This window comes from Bufo gargarizans, chromosome 2, assembly GCF_014858855.1.
Source record: "Bufo gargarizans isolate SCDJY-AF-19 chromosome 2, ASM1485885v1, whole genome shotgun sequence".
In the NCBI taxonomy this organism is placed as follows: domain Eukaryota; kingdom Metazoa; phylum Chordata; class Amphibia; order Anura; family Bufonidae; genus Bufo; species Bufo gargarizans.
In genome coordinates this window covers 592419191-592437383 of record NC_058081.1, presented here as the reverse complement: position 1 = coordinate 592437383, position 18193 = coordinate 592419191, and the positions used below count along the sequence as shown (strand labels likewise).

General features: G+C 47.9%; 1 protein-coding gene across 1 annotated transcript in view; it reads left to right on the top strand.

Moving 5' to 3' along the window:
- LOC122926777 (leucine-rich repeat-containing protein 47-like) overlaps positions 1-16116 on the top strand; it is a 33746-nt gene extending 17630 nt beyond the window's left edge. The window contains exon 7 of the mRNA XM_044278259.1: positions 14694-16116. Coding sequence (XP_044134194.1) covers positions 14694-14936 — 243 coding nt within the window. The 3' untranslated portion in view covers positions 14937-16116. The remainder of the gene's footprint in view (positions 1-14693) is intronic.
- Positions 16117-18193: the final 2077 nt, after the last annotated feature.

The following is an 18193-nucleotide window of genomic DNA, read 5'->3' as shown; positions in this document are numbered from 1 at the left end:
TTCTTCCAGGAGAATAACATCACTCTTTTGGCCCCTCCTGCGTGTTCCCCTGATCTAAATCCAATTGAGAACCTTTGGGAATGTATGGCAAGGGAAGTTTGAAAAAATGGACAACAGTTCCAGACAGTAGATGGCCTTCGTGCGGCCGTCTTCACCACTTGGAGAAATGTTCCCACTCACCTCATGGAAACGCTTGCATCAAACATGCTGAAACGAATTTTAGAAGTGATAAACAATAACGGCAGAGCAACTCATTGCTGAGTTCATGTTTGGAAGTTGGATTTCTGTTTTTTTTTTTTTTTTTTTTTGTTTTTTGTTTTGGAGGTGTGGTCCTAAACTTTTGGTCAGCTGAAAAACAGCCTGTTTCAGTTTATTTGTTGTTTTCATTAAATTGAATGCTCAATTTTTTTTTGTCTCACTCCCATTTCTTCTTGTTGCATGTTGAAGCTCTACTTGGAACCTTGTTAAGATCCATTATATAAATCACAGGAAAAAATGCACCAAACGGATATGCCACTGACTATACTAGCTAGTCATACAAGCTGAGACTTTTGCCAATATATTCTTGTCAGGAAGATATCGGAGCCCATCATGCACCATGTCACGGTCTCTCAGCATGGCAAGGGTCCTACCACTACGCTAACTATGGTGTGAACACGGTCTGAAGGTGATGAAATCCAGCTCACAGCCAAGCTTCCACACAACCGCATGGCAGGACAACTAATGCAATGTGAACAAAGCCAGACTGTAAGCCACACCCATATCAGACCATGTGATGGAGGTTACCAGGTGCAAAGGAGAGTGTTTGAATGCCAGGTAAAGGCACATTCAATACATATAAAACAAAATCACAGAAATAAAGTGGCAAATATGGGGGAACTGCTCAAACCCCAAACACTGTAGCGTGTTTCTCATTTCTGTGATTTTGTTTGTCTCAGCTTTTAATATCTGCTTGTATGACTAACTAGTATAGTCAGTGGCATATCCGTTTGGTGCATTTTTGGGAGTTTGGGGGGGATCTTAGTATCTTTGGTCAATGCAGATTCATCCTGGATTTATGCAACAGTTATACTGGGTGAAAAACGGCCTGAAGGTTGTCAACCAGATTTCCACATAACCTGATTGGCACCCTGCCTTATCCCTATTCCTGTTTAGTATGAGCAATGTACAGGATCTTTAAAGGCTATGGAAACCTTCTGCTTTTTACTCATTTTGGGTTAAAAAATTTTTTTTTTCCCAATTGGTCTGTATTAAAAATGTTCAGCTGTTTCTGAACTGCAGGGGGTTAAAAATTAAGTCTATTTTCAAGCTGTCACTTTCTGTTCACTCTGAATCCTGTCAGCTGACGGCTCATATGTAGCTCTTATTTCTAATTACGGGCTCCAGTTACTCCAGAAATGATTTATTTATTTATTTTGGCCTTTTAAACTGTTAGCGCATTGGCAAATAATAGAGAGGGTGCCCTCATTTTGGAGGCCTCTTGTCTTAACCAAAGCAGAGAGTGGCCACAAAGAGCACCCCATGCTCTAGAATACCCAGCATTACACAGAGCAGCTTTAAAAGAAACTGTGTAATGCTTTATTTCTCCTATGGTGGCGCTGTAGTAACATTAAACACTGCAGAAGACCCTCTGATTTATCGTTCATAGAACCTTCAGGGTAAAAAAAAAAAAAGGGTCAAAAATGTACAACCTCATTAAAGGGAACCTATCAAATGATAGATGAAAGCTTATTAGAAAAAAAATAACTGCTTCGTCCGACATGTAATGTATTAACCCCTTAAGGACACAGCCTTTTTACACCTTAGGACCAGGCCATTTTTTGAAAATCTGACCAGTGTCACTTTAAGTGATGATAACTTTAAAACGCTTTGACTTATCCAGGCCATTCTGAGATTGTTTTTTCGTCACATATTGTACTTCATGACACTGGTAAAATAAAGTTAAAAAAAATATTTTTTTTTGCATAAAAAAATGTCAAATTTACCAAAAATTGGGAAAAATTAGCAAATTTCAAAGTTTCAGTTTCTCTACTTCTGTAATACATAGAAATACCCTTAAAATTTGTGATGACTTTACATTCCCCATATGTCTACTTCATGTTTGAATTATTTTGGGAATGATATTTTATTTTTTGGGGATGTTACAAGGCTTAGAAGTTTAGAAGCAAATCTTGAAATTTTTCAGAAATTTACAAAAACCCAATTTTTAGGGACCACTGCAGCTCTGAAGTCACTTTGCGAGGCTTACATAATAGAAACCACCCAAAAATGACCCCATTCTATAAACTACACCCCTCAAGGTATTCAAAACTGATTTTACAAACTTTGTTAACCCTTTAGGTGTTGCACAAGAGTTATTGGCAAATGGGGATGAAATTTGAGAATTTCATTTTATTGCCTAATTTTCCATTTTAACCCATTTTTTCCACTAACAAAGCAAGGGTTAACAGCCAAACAAGACTGTATCTTTATTGCCCTGACTCTGCTGTTTACAGAAACACGCCATATGTGGCCGTAAACTACTGTACGGCCACACAGCAGGGCGTAGAGTGAAAGGTGCGCCGTTTGGTTTTTGGAAGGCATGTTTTGCTGGACAGTTTTTTTGACACCATGTCCCATTTGAAGCCCCCCTGATGCACCCCTAGAGTAGAAACTCCATAAAAGTGACCCCATCTAAGAAACTACACCCCTCAAGGTATACAAAACTGATTTTACAAACTTTGTTAACCCTTTAGGTGTTGCACAAGATTTAATGGAAAATAGAGATACAATTTCAAAATTTCACTTTTTTGGCAGATTTTCCATTTTAATATTTTTTTTTTCCAGTTACAAAGCAAGGGTTAACAGCCAAACAAAACTCGTTATTTATGGCCCTGATTCTGTCGTTTACAGAAACACCCCATATGTGGTCGTAAACCGCTGTACGGTCACACGGCAGGGCGCAGAAGGAAAGGAATGCCATGCGGTTTTTGGAAGGCAGATTTTGCTGGACTGGTTTTTTAGACACCATGTCCCATTTGAAGCCCCCTGATGCACCCCTAGAGTAGAAACTCCAAAAAAGTGACCCCATTTTAGAAACTACGGAATAGGGTGGCAGTTTTGTTGGTACAAGTTTAGGGTACATATGATTTTTGGTTGCTCTATATTACAAGGTAACAAGAAATTGCTTTTTTGGCATCTTTTTTTTTTTTTTGTTATTTACACCATTCATCTGACAGGTTAGATCATGTGGTAATTTTATAGAGCAGGTTGTCACGGACGCGGTGATACCCAATATGTATACAATTTTATTTATTTATGTACGTTTTACACAATAATTTCATTTTTAAAACAAATAGTTTTTTAAATTTTTGGGCGATTATCTTAAGTAGGGTCTCATTTTTTGTGGGATGAGATGACGGTTTGATTGGTACTATTTTGGGGTGCACATGACTTTTTGATTGCTTGCTATTACACTTTTTGTGACGGAAGATGACAAAAAATTGCTTTATTTTTTTACGGTGGTCATCTGAGGGGTTCGGTCATGTAATATTTTTATAGAGCCGGTCAATACGGACGCGGCGATACCTAATATGTATACTTTTTTTTCTATTTATGTAAGTTTTGCACAATGATTTTATTTTTGAAACAAAAGAAATCATGTTTTAGTGTTTCCATAGTCTAAGGCCCCTTTCACACGGGCGAGTTTTCCGTGCGGGTGCGATCCGTGCGGCGAACGTATGGCACCCGCACTAAATCCTGACCCATTCATTTCTATGGGGCTGTGCACATGAGCGATGTTTTTAACGCATCACTTGTGCGTTCAGTTGAAATCGCAGCATGCTCTATATTTTCAGATTTTTGACGTGACGCAGGCCCCATAGAAGTGAATGGGGTGTGTGAAAATCGGATGGCATCCGCAAGCAAGTACGGATGCCGTGCGATTTGCACGCATGGTTGCTAGGAGACCATCGGGATGGAGACCCGATCATTATTATTTTCCCTTATAACATGGTTATAAGGGAAAATAATAGCATTCTGAATACAGAATGCATAGTAAACCAGCGCTAGAGGGGTTAAAAAAAAATAATTTAACTCACCTTAGTCCACTTGCTCGCGAAGCTGGCATCTCCTTGTGTCTCCGCTGCTGATGAACAGGACCTGGGGTGAGCTGCTCCATTAAATAGAGCTTAAGGACCTTAGATGACGTCACTCCGGTCATCACATGGTCTTTTACCATGGTGAATCACCATGGTAAAAGATCATGTGACGTACCATGTGATGACCGGAGTGACGTCATCGAAGGTCCTTAACCTGTATTTAATGGAGCAGCTCACCCCAGGTCCTGTTCATCAGCAGCGGAGACAAGTGGACTAAGGTGAGTTAAATTTTTTTTTTTTTTTTTTTTTTTTTTTTTTTAACCCCTCTAGCGCTGGTTTACTATGCATTCTGTATTCAGAATGCTATTATTTTCCCTTATAACCATGTTATAAGGGAAAATAATACAATCTTCAGAGCATCAATCCCAAGCCCGAACTTCTGTGAAGAAGTTCGGGTTTGGGTACCAAACATGCGCGATTTTACGCGAGAGTAACGCATGACAATGTTTTGCACTTGCGCAGAAAAAATCGCGCATTTTCCCGCAACGCACCCGGCTCTTATCCGGGCAAAAAAACTCACGCCCGTGTGAAAGAGGCCTAAGAGCCATAGTTTTTTCAGTTTTGGGGCGATTATCTTGGGTAGGGTATGATTTTTGCGGGATGAGATAACGGTTTGATTGTTACAATTTTGGCGTAGATGCGACTTTTTTGATCACTTTTATTACCTTTTTTGGGAAGTAAGGTGGGCAAAATTCCAATTTCTCGCCCAGTTTCCTTGGGGGACACAGAAGACCTTGGGTATAGCTCATCTCCATAGGAGGCGTGACACTAAGTGAAAACTGTTAAGCCCCTCCTCCACAGCTATACCCTCAGCCTGGAGAGAGAGACTGCCAGTTTTTAGCTTAGTGTCCAAGGAGGCAAGACACTCCCTGCTCTGCAGGGCTGTTTTCTCCTTGTTTAAATTTTAGATTTTTACTTTTTTCTTTCTTTTTTGTTCCAGATCATCAGGGACAACAGAGACGCACTAGACCTCTCTGTTTCTCCCGGGGTTGAGCTGCGCCAGTGCCGGTCACCGCACTGCTGCCTCCCCCACAGAAGGCAAGGTGGATCAGGGCAGCCTAGCTCCCTTACATCCCGCCAGCGCAAGGGTCGCCCGCACGCCAAGCCCCTCTTCCAGCGTCCTGCCACTACGGTGCCAGTAGCTGAAGGGGCGACCCTGCTGGAATGGACCGAGGGTGAAGACGGCTGTGGTAAGAGAGTGGCTTCTCCAGCCCTACGTCCCCCACCCAATGGTCTCCTGCGTGCCTGACCCCCATACTGGGCCTCTGGACCCTTCCCCTGCTGGACATAGGCTGGCCCCTGGGGTGCCGCTGTGCGGCAATCTGCTCCCCTTTTCTCCTGGCCTCATAGGACATGCTGCTAGTGAGGGGACTATATCCTGACCTCTCCGTCTCTGGGTCCCCCCCTGGCATCTGCGCTTCCCCCCATCTCGCCTAATCACATTGGGCTTACCGGAGGGGCAGGACGCTGCAGTGGAGTAAGGAGGACCCCTTACTCTTCCGGCCGGCGGGGTGGGCTCCCGCGGCCAGCGAGCCGCTATTCCGGCCCTCCTGTCTCTTCTGGCGGCGGGGTGGGCTCCCGCGGCCGGCAAAACCGCATTCCGGCCCCTGTCTTTTCCGGCCGGCCGGGTGGGCTCCCGCGGCCGGCAGAACCGCCACTCCGGGCCCCTGTATCTTCCGGCCGGCGGGGTGGGCTCCCGCGGCCAGCGAGCCGCCATTCCGGCCCTCCTGTCTCTTCTGGTGGCGGGGTGGGCTCCCGCGACCGGCAATACCGCATTCCGGCCCCTGTCTTTTCCGACCGGCCGGGTGGGCTCCGCGGCCGGCAAAACCGCCACTCCGGGCCCCTGTCTCTTTCGGCCGGCGGGGTGGGCTCCCGCGGCCGGCATTGGGCTTGACTATGCCCCAGCAGGTGCCGGTCGGCGGGGCTCCGCTAATTGGTCCCAGGCTTCGCGGCCTGCTGGGCCGCAATCCCGACCGGCCCGCGGGGTGGGCTCCCGCGGCCGGTTTGAACCGCCATTCCGCCTCAGGTCCCGGCGGTATGACGGGCCGGACTCCGCAAATTTAGCCCCCGGCTTCGCGGCCTACTAGGCCGCACTTTTCCGGTCTCTGGTGGAGGGGGCGGGAACTTCTCCAGGCGCGATTTTTTTCCCGCCTGGAGGTTCCTCCGCCCTCAGGGGATCGCACGCCGCCCTCCAGGCCGGATCCCTGTTAACCCTTTGGGTGCAGGCCGGCTCCCACAAATGGGTCTGTATAGTTGGCCCCCCTTTTTTCTTTTTTCTCCTGGTCTCTCAGGGCCCCTATATAGTGGCTCCCCTTTAGCCTCAGAAGCTGGGTTTAAATTAGAATTTAAAAAAAAAAAAAAAAAAAATTTTTATAATGATGCAATAATTAATAATAGATCATGATTTCTATTGGGCTGCGCAGGACGCTGCAGCCTCATCAGTAATGCTGCATGTCTGCATGACCTCTTTCCACAGGCGGCATGGTGTTGCGCTCCCAGCCTGCGTCGCTGCTAGGGCATTTCCCCTTTTAGGCAGTTTTTTTCTTGCCTCTTCCAGGATACGGCGCTGGCCAAGTGCATTCGGACCTTCGGTAGGCAGCATTCATCGTCTCTCCAGTTATGGTGCCTGCCATGTGCATTCCCCCCCCTCCTAGGCGGGCTACTGCACTCTCCCTGGCTGGCCATGTGCATGACCCCCTTCTTAGGCGGAATACTGCACCTTCACCGGATACGGTGCTGGCCATGTGCACGACCCCCTTCCATAAGCGGAACGCTGCACTCTCTGGATTTGCTGCCGGCCATGTGCGGGACCCCCTTCCTGGGCGGAACGCAGCACTCACTGGATTCGCTGCCGGCCATGTGCGTGACCCCCTTCCTGGGCGGAACGCAGCACTCTCACTGGATCTGTTGCCGATCATGTGCATGACCCCCTTTTTTAGGCGGAATACTGCACTCTCACCGGATACGGTACTGGCTATGTGCACGTCCCCCTTCCATTGGCGGAATGCTGCACTCTCGCTGATGTGCTATGATGTACTTATGTACTATGTTATTGTGCTGCACTCACTGGTTTCGCTGCCGGCCATTTCTTAGGCGGTATGCTGCACCCTTGTTGGATTCCCTGCCGGCCTTAGGTATGCCTCCTTCCCTCAGGCAGCATACATACATCCCTCTGTCGTTGGTTGTTTCCTCGCAGGTACGTTGCTGGCCACGTGCATGTACCCCATACATGGCAGGGTGCTTGCACTCTCGCTGGATCCGCTGTCGGCCATATGCATGGCCCCTCTTCCGTAGGCGGTGTACGCACTCTTGCTGGATTCTCTGCCAGCCCGGGGCATGCCTTCCTTCCTCAGGCGACATGCACACATCCTTAGTGACTGTGTTTGTCTCTTGCCGGTACATTGCTGGCCATGTGTATGACTCCCATGCATGGCGGTGTGCTCGCACTCTCCCTGGATGAGATGCTGGCCATGTGCTTTACCCTCCCTTTTTCTGGGCGTTGTGCTACACTCTCACCGGATACATTGCTGGCCATGAGAATGGCCCTCTAACATGGGTGGAACGCTTGCACTTCCATTGGTTACGGTGCTGGCCTTGTGCGTGACCACCTCTCACTTCAAGGGCAGAATTTGGCACGCTCATGAGATTCACGGCTGTCCTTATATGGCTGTGCTGGACTTGTACATGTCCCCCTTCGTTGGCAGAGTAGTTGCACTCTCGCTGAGTTCAGTGTTGGGTGTATTATTGCACACTCATTTAATGCTAGGATATCCCTGTGCATGTTCCCCTTTCGCTAGGTGGACCTCCTGCGTTCCTGCTGGTTTATAGGGTAATGTCCTGCTTCTCTGAAGTAGGTACGGCCTTAGGCATCACTCCCTTTTGGGACGGGTCTTTGCACTCTTGCCGACTGCTGTTGGCCAGGTACAATTTCCCCCCTTTCAGGGTGGACTGATTGCGTTCCTTCGCATGCTATGCTAGGTTTGTGCATAACTCCCTTTCAGGTTGCACTTTGCAATTCCGTACATGCTGTGGCACTCTGGGACGAGCCCCCCCTTTTTTCTAGGTGGGTTGGCCTTCTCGCTGCTTACGGGGCTGCTCGTACGTATGCCTCACCTGCTTCCTGCGGCATACCTTTGTTTCTTGGGAGACGATGCTTGCCGCCAGCCTTGCACTCGTCCCTAGGGAGTTCATTCTGTCCTCCTGACCGGACAGGCTCTTTTGCTCTCTGCTGCACCGAGCTGCCAGGGAGTGTTCGTGGGTCCTAGATGCATGCCCATGCGTCCTTCTGCGGCATTACTTCCCTGCGCTAGTGGTCACATGGTCGAGAGTGCTGTTGTCTGCAGCGCCTCTCGAATTCTTCGTTGGCTCTGGCAGGACTGCGGTTCCCTTGCCTGCTGCAATTTCCTCCTCTTCGGATGCAGTGTGGTATGAGTCCGTCCTCTTGGCGCCTCTACGCTTCTGTCTGATCTGCTACCGGGTTCGGGCTGCTCTTCTCGGGAAGGTCACCCGACTTCTCTTGGGTGCTGGATTACCCAGGTCCGGGGACCTCCGCCTTGGGTTCTTCAAGGTATTCGCCTTCTGCGAGACGGTGGACCGGGCGTCTCACAGTGTAGCGGGTTCTGCTTTTGAGTCCTATGGCTTCCCTGTTGCCCACTCCTCCTCCTTTCGGTTGGAGGGTGTTTTGTCGGCCTCTGTCTCGACGGCCTTATCTCGCCGGCTTTGTTCGGCTCCCGCTCTATACGAATCACTCCGATGTGGCTTCTCGCCAGCCTTCGGAGGCTGTATTTTCACTGTCCTCCCCTCTGGGTAGAGCATGATTGTTCATGTGGATGGTTCCGGTGTTCCTTTTGGCCTCGTACCGTCTCCCTTGTTCATGCTGGCTGTATTAGCTGTGTGCCTATTTACCGAGTCTACCGCGTTCTGTCCCCCCACTGAGTGCAGATTGCGTGGCCCGTTCTAAGACGCTGGTCCTGATGTAGACTTGCTTTTCTCGATAACTTGGGGGGACTACCTCGGTCCAGATTGTCCTTTGATCTCCCTCACCGGGACTGTACAAAGTGGTTGCATCAGCATGGACTTTAGCCTGCCTTCCCCTGGCGTCTGGCGGATCCTTTGGGTTCTTTCCCTCTGTCCTCTGCTCCTCCGCTCGGGTGGATACGGGACAACATTGTTCGAGGGCCGACGGGGCTAGTTTTGTCGACCCTTCTGCCCGTGTTACTGGTCTGCGCCTGATCACATTGGGTTTTTCGCCTGCTTGCCAGGCGACTGTCCACTCCTGGCTGTGTTTCGTCCAGGATCTGTCGTAAGACTTAGGGTTTTTTTGTCTGGGGTTCTGTGGGAAGCTGTGCATTCCCCACTCTGAAGTTCTTTCCCCAAGGTTCTGTCTTTTCCTTGAGGTGTCAAGTGTCGGCGCTGTTCTAACTCTTCCAGCGTTCCCGGCCCTCTGGCCTGCCAAGACCTTCTTCCTCGGAGTGGCTCTTTGGTTCCTCTGTACTGTCCTTCGGTACCGCCCTGGGGACTGTATTCTGAGCTCTCGGCGCTCCAATCTTGTCCTTGGAGCCGTTACAGGAGTTCTCTCTATCCCTTCTGTCCTGTACGGTTGTGTTCCGTATCAGTCGTGTCTCTGACGGGTGCCGGAATGGCCCCTTTTTTTGTTACGAGCTTTCTGTCTTTTCCAGGACAGGGCTGTTCTGCATCCCGTTTCTTCCTTCCTTCTGAAGGTGGTGTTTGCCTTTCGCTTCAACACCTCACCTATTTGGACGTTGTTTGGGCCTTGCCGTTTTTACTTGGAGATCTCCGACTCTTGCAGACGTTCGGCCTCTTGGGTTTCCAGGAGGTCTGTGCATAGGGTTGACAGACTCCAGGGTGGTTTTCCTCCGCTTGATCAGATTGGCTATTGCTGAGGTTACCGCACCTAGGGCAGGATTCTGTCTTTGGTGTCACCGTTCCTTTCACCAGAGCGGTCGGTGCCTCCTGGGCTGGAGGCATTGGGCTTCGGCTGGGCATTTGGGCACGGCGGCCACAGGTCTGCCTTGCACGCCTTACTGAGTTTCTACAGGGTGCATACTCTGACTTTGGCGGATGCTGCCTTACCCCGCCTGGGTTTACAGGCGGCGGTTCATTGATGCCTTTCGGGTGCTTCACCTTGGTGCTGTGGTCCCTCCCCCTTTTGGACTGCTTTTGAACGTCCCAAGGTCTTCTGTGTCCCCCAAGGAAACTGGGCGAGAAAACGAGATTTTTGTATAACTTACCAGTAAAATCTCTTTCTCGCTCTTTCCTTGGGGGACACAGCACCCACCCATTCATTGTTTTTTCTCTGTGCGTTTTCCGAGTTTTTGTTACCCGTTGGGTAGTCGGCTTTTTGGTTCCTTGTTGGTCTTTGCCTTTTCTCACTGCTTGGACACGCAACTGGCAGTCTCTCTCTCCAGGCTGAGGGTATAGCTGTGGAGGAGGGGCTTAACAGTTTTCACTTAGTGTCACGCCTCCTATGGAGATGAGCTATACCCAAGGTCTTCTGTGTCCCCCAAGGAAAGAGCGAGAAAGAGATTTTACTGGTAAGTTATACAAAAATCTCGTTTTCATCATAGTTTTTAATTTTTTATTTTTATGGCGTTCACCGTTTGGGTAAAGTAACATGACCGTTTTATAGATCAGGTCGTTACGGACGCGGCGATACCAAACATGTGTAGGGAATTTCATTTGTTTTATTTTTAATCAGTGATAAATGTGTTTTTTGATTTTTACTTTATTTTCACTTTTTTTCACTTTCTTTTTGACCCAGACCCACTTGGTTCTTGAAGATCCAGTGGGTCTGATGTCTGTATAATACAGTACAGTACAATATATATTGCACTGTACTATATTTTACTTACACTGAACAGATCTATGCTTTCAGCACAGATCTGTTCAGAACCATGGACCGCAGGACGCCTTCGAAGGCGTCCTGTTGCCATGGGAACCTTCCCCGTCTGCTCAGTTATGGTCAGAACTGCGCAGACGGGGAAGGGTAAGGACGGGGCTTGGGGGGCTGCCTGGGAGCTCTCTCCCTCTCCATTTGGGGGGGCTGCAAAGGCACAGCAGCCCCCCGATGGGAGAGGGAGGGAGCTCCCTGCGCTGTTAACCTTTTCCATACAGCGGTCCGTACGGACCGCGGTATGGAAAGGGTTAAACGGCTGACATCGCAGCACAGATGTCAGCCGTTTATACCAGGGTGCCAGCAATGTGCTGGCACCCTGGTATACCCACTAGACGCCAACGATTACGCAATGGGAGGCGGGCGGGGGATCGCGATCCCGCCTCCCGCACCGCCCGCAACCCTCCCCCTGCACCTCCCACCGTGCTCGAATAACTCAGGGGTGCAGGGGGGAGGGATACAGGAAACAATTTTTAATCCTAAAGTTTCTGATCCCCGCGGTCAGGGACCGCGGGGATCAGAAACTGCAGAAATCGCAGCAAACCGCAGGTCTGAATTGACCTGCGGTTTGCCGCGATCGCCGACATGGGGGGGTCACGGGACCCCCCCGCGCATTTAGCCTAGGTGCCTGCTCAATGATTTGAGCAGGCACCGGGTTCCGATCACTGCCAGCCGCACGGCAGTGATCGAATATGCACAGGGCGTACATGTACGCCCTGTGTCCTTAAGTACCAGGGCACAAGGGCGTACCTGTACGCCCTGTGTCCTTAAGGGGTTAATTTATCCTTCAGGGCTGTTCTTGTCAACAGTCGCGCTGTCCAGCAAATGCGCAGTATTTCAGAAGCTCTTCGGGAAGGTAGTCACTCCACAGTGGGTGTGATTACAGCACAGACAGCATGATTATTCACAAGATTTTTCGGGAAGTTTTATATATGGTAGAAGTTTATCTGCAATGCTGTAAAAGACAGGAATTATGTGGTGGTGTCAGGGACGTACACAGAAATCGTAGGGCATCATAGCAAAGTTAACCCCCCAACTGTTTGTTAATGGCGTTTTTGGCCACAACTAGAATATACTACATTTTGGAGAAAAAACACACACAGAAAAAAGGCAACAAGTGAGGAAAAAAGACTTCAACTTAGTGGGCTGGTATTAAAATTGGGTACACTCCAATCTGGCAGTATGGCGTGGACCTCCCAACAATACCCTGGTGAAGGAGGGGATGGCACATCGAGAACATGTGACTGCTGCAGCCAATTACCGGCCTCTTCAGTTCACCACTCTGGTCGGTGATTGGCTGCAGCAGTCACGTGTTGTCGACCTGACGTCACCTCTGGGAGAACAGGAGTGGTGTTGCAGAATCTGTCAGGTAAGGGTACTTTCACACTTGCGTTTTTCTTTTCCGGCATAGAGTTCCGTCACAGGGGCTCAATACCGGAAAAGAACTGATCAGTTTTATCCGCATGCATTCTGAATGGAGAGTAATCCGTTCAGTTTGCATCAGGATGTCTTCAGTTCAGTCGTTTTGACTGATCAGGCAAAAGAGAAAACTGCAGCATGCTAGGGTATTATCTCCGGCCAAAAAAACGGAAGACTTGCCATTTCCCATAGGGATGTATTAGTGCCGGATCCGTTGTTCTGTTATGCGCATGCGCAGACTGAAAAAAAGAAATGCCGGATCCGTTTTGCTGGATGCCACCGGAATGACGGATCCGGCATTTCAATGCATTTTTTTCGACTGGTCAGTCTTAAAAATGCCATCAGTTAGCATACATTTTGCCGGATCTCTCTGCCGCAAGTGTGAAAGTACCCTTAGTAGGCGTCTATTCTTTATTTACCCTTTAAAACTTCAATGAGCATAGATAGAAAATTGAAGCAGTCAGACATAATAGAGACTGGAGTGACGGGACACCTCCACCTGGCTACAGTACCATATTGGACCAATATATCGACTCCTTCAGAAATGTTGAGGATGCCCTTCAGACGCCCCGCTCCCGTTTCACTCCTCAGGCGGTCTGGGCACAATCTGTGTCACTGGCTGATCTAACTTGGGTCTCCTCTTCCAGGACATCATGGACGGTTTATCTGACCTTCTAGTAATATCTGTATACAGGCCAACTGGTGTGTGTGTGTGTGTGTGTGTGTGTGTTCTTCCTCCTTTCCTTTCATAGTTTTCTGTGGGGTTTCCCCTCTTATCAGGGTGTGATACCACAGTATGAGTGTTGACGTTAGATGTCCACATGAACGATTGTTTCACATGATGAATGAGCATTTTGCTTGTTCATCGTGTGATATGTGGCACCTTTCTTGTTCCCAATAATTGCCTACTCATCATAAGAGGTGAGAGAGCTGCATTTTCATGCTGGGGTCGTCCCCATAGAGAAGCATTGTTTCTGGGCAGTAGTTTGCTGTTTGTACAGCATGATGTAGGTGACCGCAGCAGGAATGCTTTTCTCATTCATGGGGTGATCGGTGGTACCTTACAGAGACCAGTTTCTGGGAACTCTCATTCCTGATGATCTGGAAGACTCTTAGTTTGTTTCTCTGGATGAGAGCGATTAACCACTGTTAGAGCTCATGTACACAAACGTATTTTCTTTCTGTGTCCGTTCTGTGTTTTTTATTTTATATATTTTTTTTTGTGGACCTTATGCGGAACAGTTCAATGGGTCCGCCCCACAAAAAAACTGAAGTTACTCCGTGTGCATTCCGTTTGTCAGTTCCGCAAAAAAAAATAGAACTTCTTATAATTATCCGCATTATGGACAAGGATGGGACTGTTCTATTAGGGGTCAGCAAAATACGGAATGCACACAGACGTCTGTATTTTTTGTGGCTCGCAAAATCCGGTTGTGTGCATGAGCCCTTAAAGTGACAGAGACCATGTTGCACGTCAGAAAAAGTATGATGTTCATCCCAAATGTTTTTAATTTTTTTAAATTTATTTATGCTTTTAAAAGTGTTATTAATACACTTATTAGTCTCCCCTGTGAGCTCTATGTCCTATTGTAAATGATTGAGTGTCTACAGCTGCCACTAGGGGGAGCCTCAGCACATATACATTTATACAGCTACAATAGAACTCAATAGGAGCTGTATAAATCAGTATGCAGTGAGCTCCACCTAGTGGTGGCTGCAGGAAACCATTAGACTACTATGTGGGTATCCGTGAAATCAGCTCAGTGCTAGGGTCCCCATCAGCCCTGGGCCCCATAGCAGTCTTGTGGTGTGCCACCATTGCAGGTACAACACTGGGTGGAGATTTATTGTGGAAAATGCATGCTACAGGTTTCCTATAAATTAAAATTAAGCTGCAACCCATGGGGCTGCACAAAATTGCTATCTGATATATCAGAAGAGTACATTGTTCGGGTTTGTTACCTTGTTTTGCCATTAACAGGACTGTGGCGCTGATGAGAATCCCACCATCTTTGACTCGTCTGTAAAGGGATACCTTGCAGCCCAGGTTCTAGATAGAAGCCACGCCACTCTTGTCTGCAGGCTAGGGCTAGTATTGCAGTTTCCAAGTGCATTACCAGACACAGGCCATACACACTAGCGAGCTATTTCTGAAAGAAAGTAGCCTCGTTTTTCTAATCACATAAAACCCTATTCATTTTGGTGTCTTTCTTCTTGTGCAGAAAATGGCAGAGCTGAATAAATTCACCCTGGAGAACAAAGAGGAAGAAGTCACGTCAGACACAGAACCTGACGAAGGTGCCGCCCATCAAAAACCAGTGGCCGATCCAACCCCAGAAGTGGAGGGCAGTTCCGAGCTTGTATTGGAGCAGGTGCGGGTGGCTGATGCAGACGGGAACCTCAAAGTTTTATACCCTTCAAAAACTGACCTAAACCTGAGTTTGTCTTTCTCGGTCATGCGTTAGAAGCGTTGTTTTGTTAGGAACAATTATGTAACTTATTTTTACGGACTTTTTATGTTTTCTCTTGTGTTACCTCCGCTGTAGTGACTCCATACCCATAGTGCAATCAGTAATAACATTGTACAGCCTGTTTATTCCTCTTCTTGAATCTTCCCCTGTAGTGGATTCAGGATCCCTAGAAACCACTTGAAGGGGTTGGTGGTTCTCTAGAACAGGGATCAGCAACCTCCAACACTCCAGTTGTTCTGAAACTACAACTCCCAGCATCCTCCTTTCTCTTCCATGCGAGTTACAAGAATAGCCAAGTAAGTGTGCATGCTGGGAGTTGTAGTTTCACAGCAGCTGGAGTGCCAACGGTTGCTGATCCCTGCTCTAGGATATGCCACCAATGTCTGATAAGTAAGTGCGGGTCCCATCTCTAGAACAGAGCCCGTGCTCGGGTGTTTTCGGAAGTCTCATAGAATGAATGGGAAGCACACCGTGGAAGCATGGGCACCGCGCTGTTCATTTCTATGTGGCTGACAGAAGTAGCTGAGCCAGCGGTCTGCTCTCCTTCACTTTGTGGGCTCCTTTCTAGAGATAGGTGCAGGTCCCACCTCTGGGACCTGCAGCTATCAGACGTTGGTGGCATAACTACTTATGTGGGTGGCTACCAGTATAGAGATGGTCACACGAAGTGCCATCTTACTGCCTCTCCATGCTGCAGAGGCTTGTTCTAGGTACCATCCATCTCCATCCAACCACTGTTAGTTATGTGCTATCTTGGTATGATATAGGTAAAGGATATAAACATATTCCAGGCTGTCACAATACGCCCCAAATTTATTACTGTGGCTTCTGCTCAGGGCTGGTCTAACGTTATACCGTATAACCCAATATAATAGCATACGCCTTTAGTAAATCTGGCGTATTTTACAAGCCCGCCTAATCGCGCCCCCTCATCCAGACCTTCATGGCCGCGTCTAGCAAATCACAAATATGTTCTTTTTTGCGCAAATCAATAATAACGTTTTCGAAGTTGATTTGTGCCAAAAAGGTGTCGGTATTCTGGTACAAGGTACTGTCAGTGTGGGCTATAGCGTAGCAAAGGAAGTTTGGCATCACGTTCATTTGTTATATTTTTTCTGATCTGACATTAAGCAGGATGTTGTTAGTTTTCATGCTGATATAAAAACCATATAGAAATCCGTATTCCATTTTATTTGATTCTTGCAGTGTAATGGTGTGTATGTGCTGTGTGAATGGTCCTACACCACAGGGTGAAAGCTGCCGCAGAAATGTGTACAAATATGTCGCTTTCTGTAAAGGGTCACTGCGTGTTCGTAAAACCTTTAGTATGTCAAAGACCGATCAAAAGTTTTGATTTGGTGGATGTGTGTGAGCTGAGACCCCCACCGATGGCGAGAAAAGCGTGCGCATATCACACTCTCTCCTCGCTGCAGGAGAGGGAGCCAGACAGCCTCAGTAGATAGTTCATGGGCCAGTCTCAATTCTGCCAATGCAACCCTGAGGTATAATTGCCATAAAGTACAGCATACCCCCTAAAAACAGTTCATTATGGTGAAAGGTCTAGGTAAATGCACCTAAAAACTAAGGGGCAAATTCATCATTGGTTTTATGCCACTGTTAGGCCCCTTCACATGAGCGAGTCCCACACATTGGCCTCGCGGGGTCGCATAGCATTAGATGGATTTGTAATTTTATGTAACCCTTACAGTTCTGGGATGTATTGTAGAACACTGTGTCAGTATTATCTAGTACATTCCAGACCTCTAAGGGTTACATAGCATCATAAACCAATATAATGCTATGCGACCCCGGCAGTGCTGGGAGGACAGGATGGGTGCTGTCTGATGCTCACATTGTGAGTCTCGGGTGTGACACTCGTCTGACAGGGGCCTTATGGTGTCACAAATTATGGCACTCGTCATATTGGTGATATTATTCATGACTTTTCCAACTTCTTGACACTTTTCAAAAGCCTTGGGGAAAAGTGGGTCTGGTCTAGCAGCAGCGGCAGAGCCTCTAACCACCCGTTAGATTCACTTTTATTTATACCTGAATCCAGCATTATTGTAGTTAAAATCTACACCAGCTCATTGCTGGCGCATGGGCTGCCAGAAGATGTCACTAAAGGGCGCCACAGTGGTCTCAGTCAGGCAGGTCCTACTCTAAACCTACCTATGCCCTTGGGCATCTATATTCAGGAGAGCAGACCCTGCCCATATGTTACGCTGCTCCTCTATGTGCATCCAGCAACTGATGAGGTGGAGCCCGCACAGCGACATGTACCACCTGTAGTGTGAATGTACCCTCACATACAGGAAATTCTCCATTCAGGTGCTGTCCTCAGTCATATGTGAACCAGGGACCAAGGTAACCCCTGATCCACAATGCTGCCCAAGTGTGTTTGGGAATTTCTGACAAGGACTGTAACGCAGTACTTCCTGGTGTGCTATTTGAGCAGAAGAATACCGGACATGTTGACGTCTAGGAGTAACAAAGGACTGGGCATTTGGTAATAGCACTTACTGGCACCGGATTGTGCAAGACTGGTTCTTCCTGAGCAAGACACAGGACACAGCGAGACTTGGCAGCAGAATATGTTTTGTCTCCAATACAGTCCATGCATCGTGTTCTCTGATCTCCAAGAGCTCTTTATTCTACCTCATTTCTGATAAGACAGAGTGCAAGTGGTCAGGAGAGATCGGTTTCCGGGACCATTGCAAGATGGATGAATGAAACTTGCTATAGTAGTGAGGAAATACTACAACCAATAACTTAACAGCATTTGGGGACTATTGAGCACATAGAAGATGTCCTGCACTGTAAGGGAAGGCTATAAACATTAGATTAATATTGGCTGAACCTGCTGATTTTGGCCAATCCAAGTCACCATCTCAGGGGCTTTCCAACTCTCCCCCAACGTCACATATCAGGACTGTTGGATTTCCTCTCTCACCATTCAGAGCATATGCTTACTTGGCCGAGCGGAGTGTTCACATGTATGGGTGGGCGAGACACAGTAGGGCCAGGGAAAGGGAGGGGTCACACACAGGTTTTTCTGGCATTTTTATTTTTTTGGAGACAAAGCCAGAAGTCGATTGGACAGGAATAAAAAGTAGAAAGGAAAGACTTCTAGATCTCATTCCTGCTGGATCCACTTTTGGATTTGGCCTGAAAAAAGTGCCACAAACACGTGTGTGTGTGAACCCACCCTAAAGCTGCATTCATGTAGGACTTAAAGGCTATGTACACCT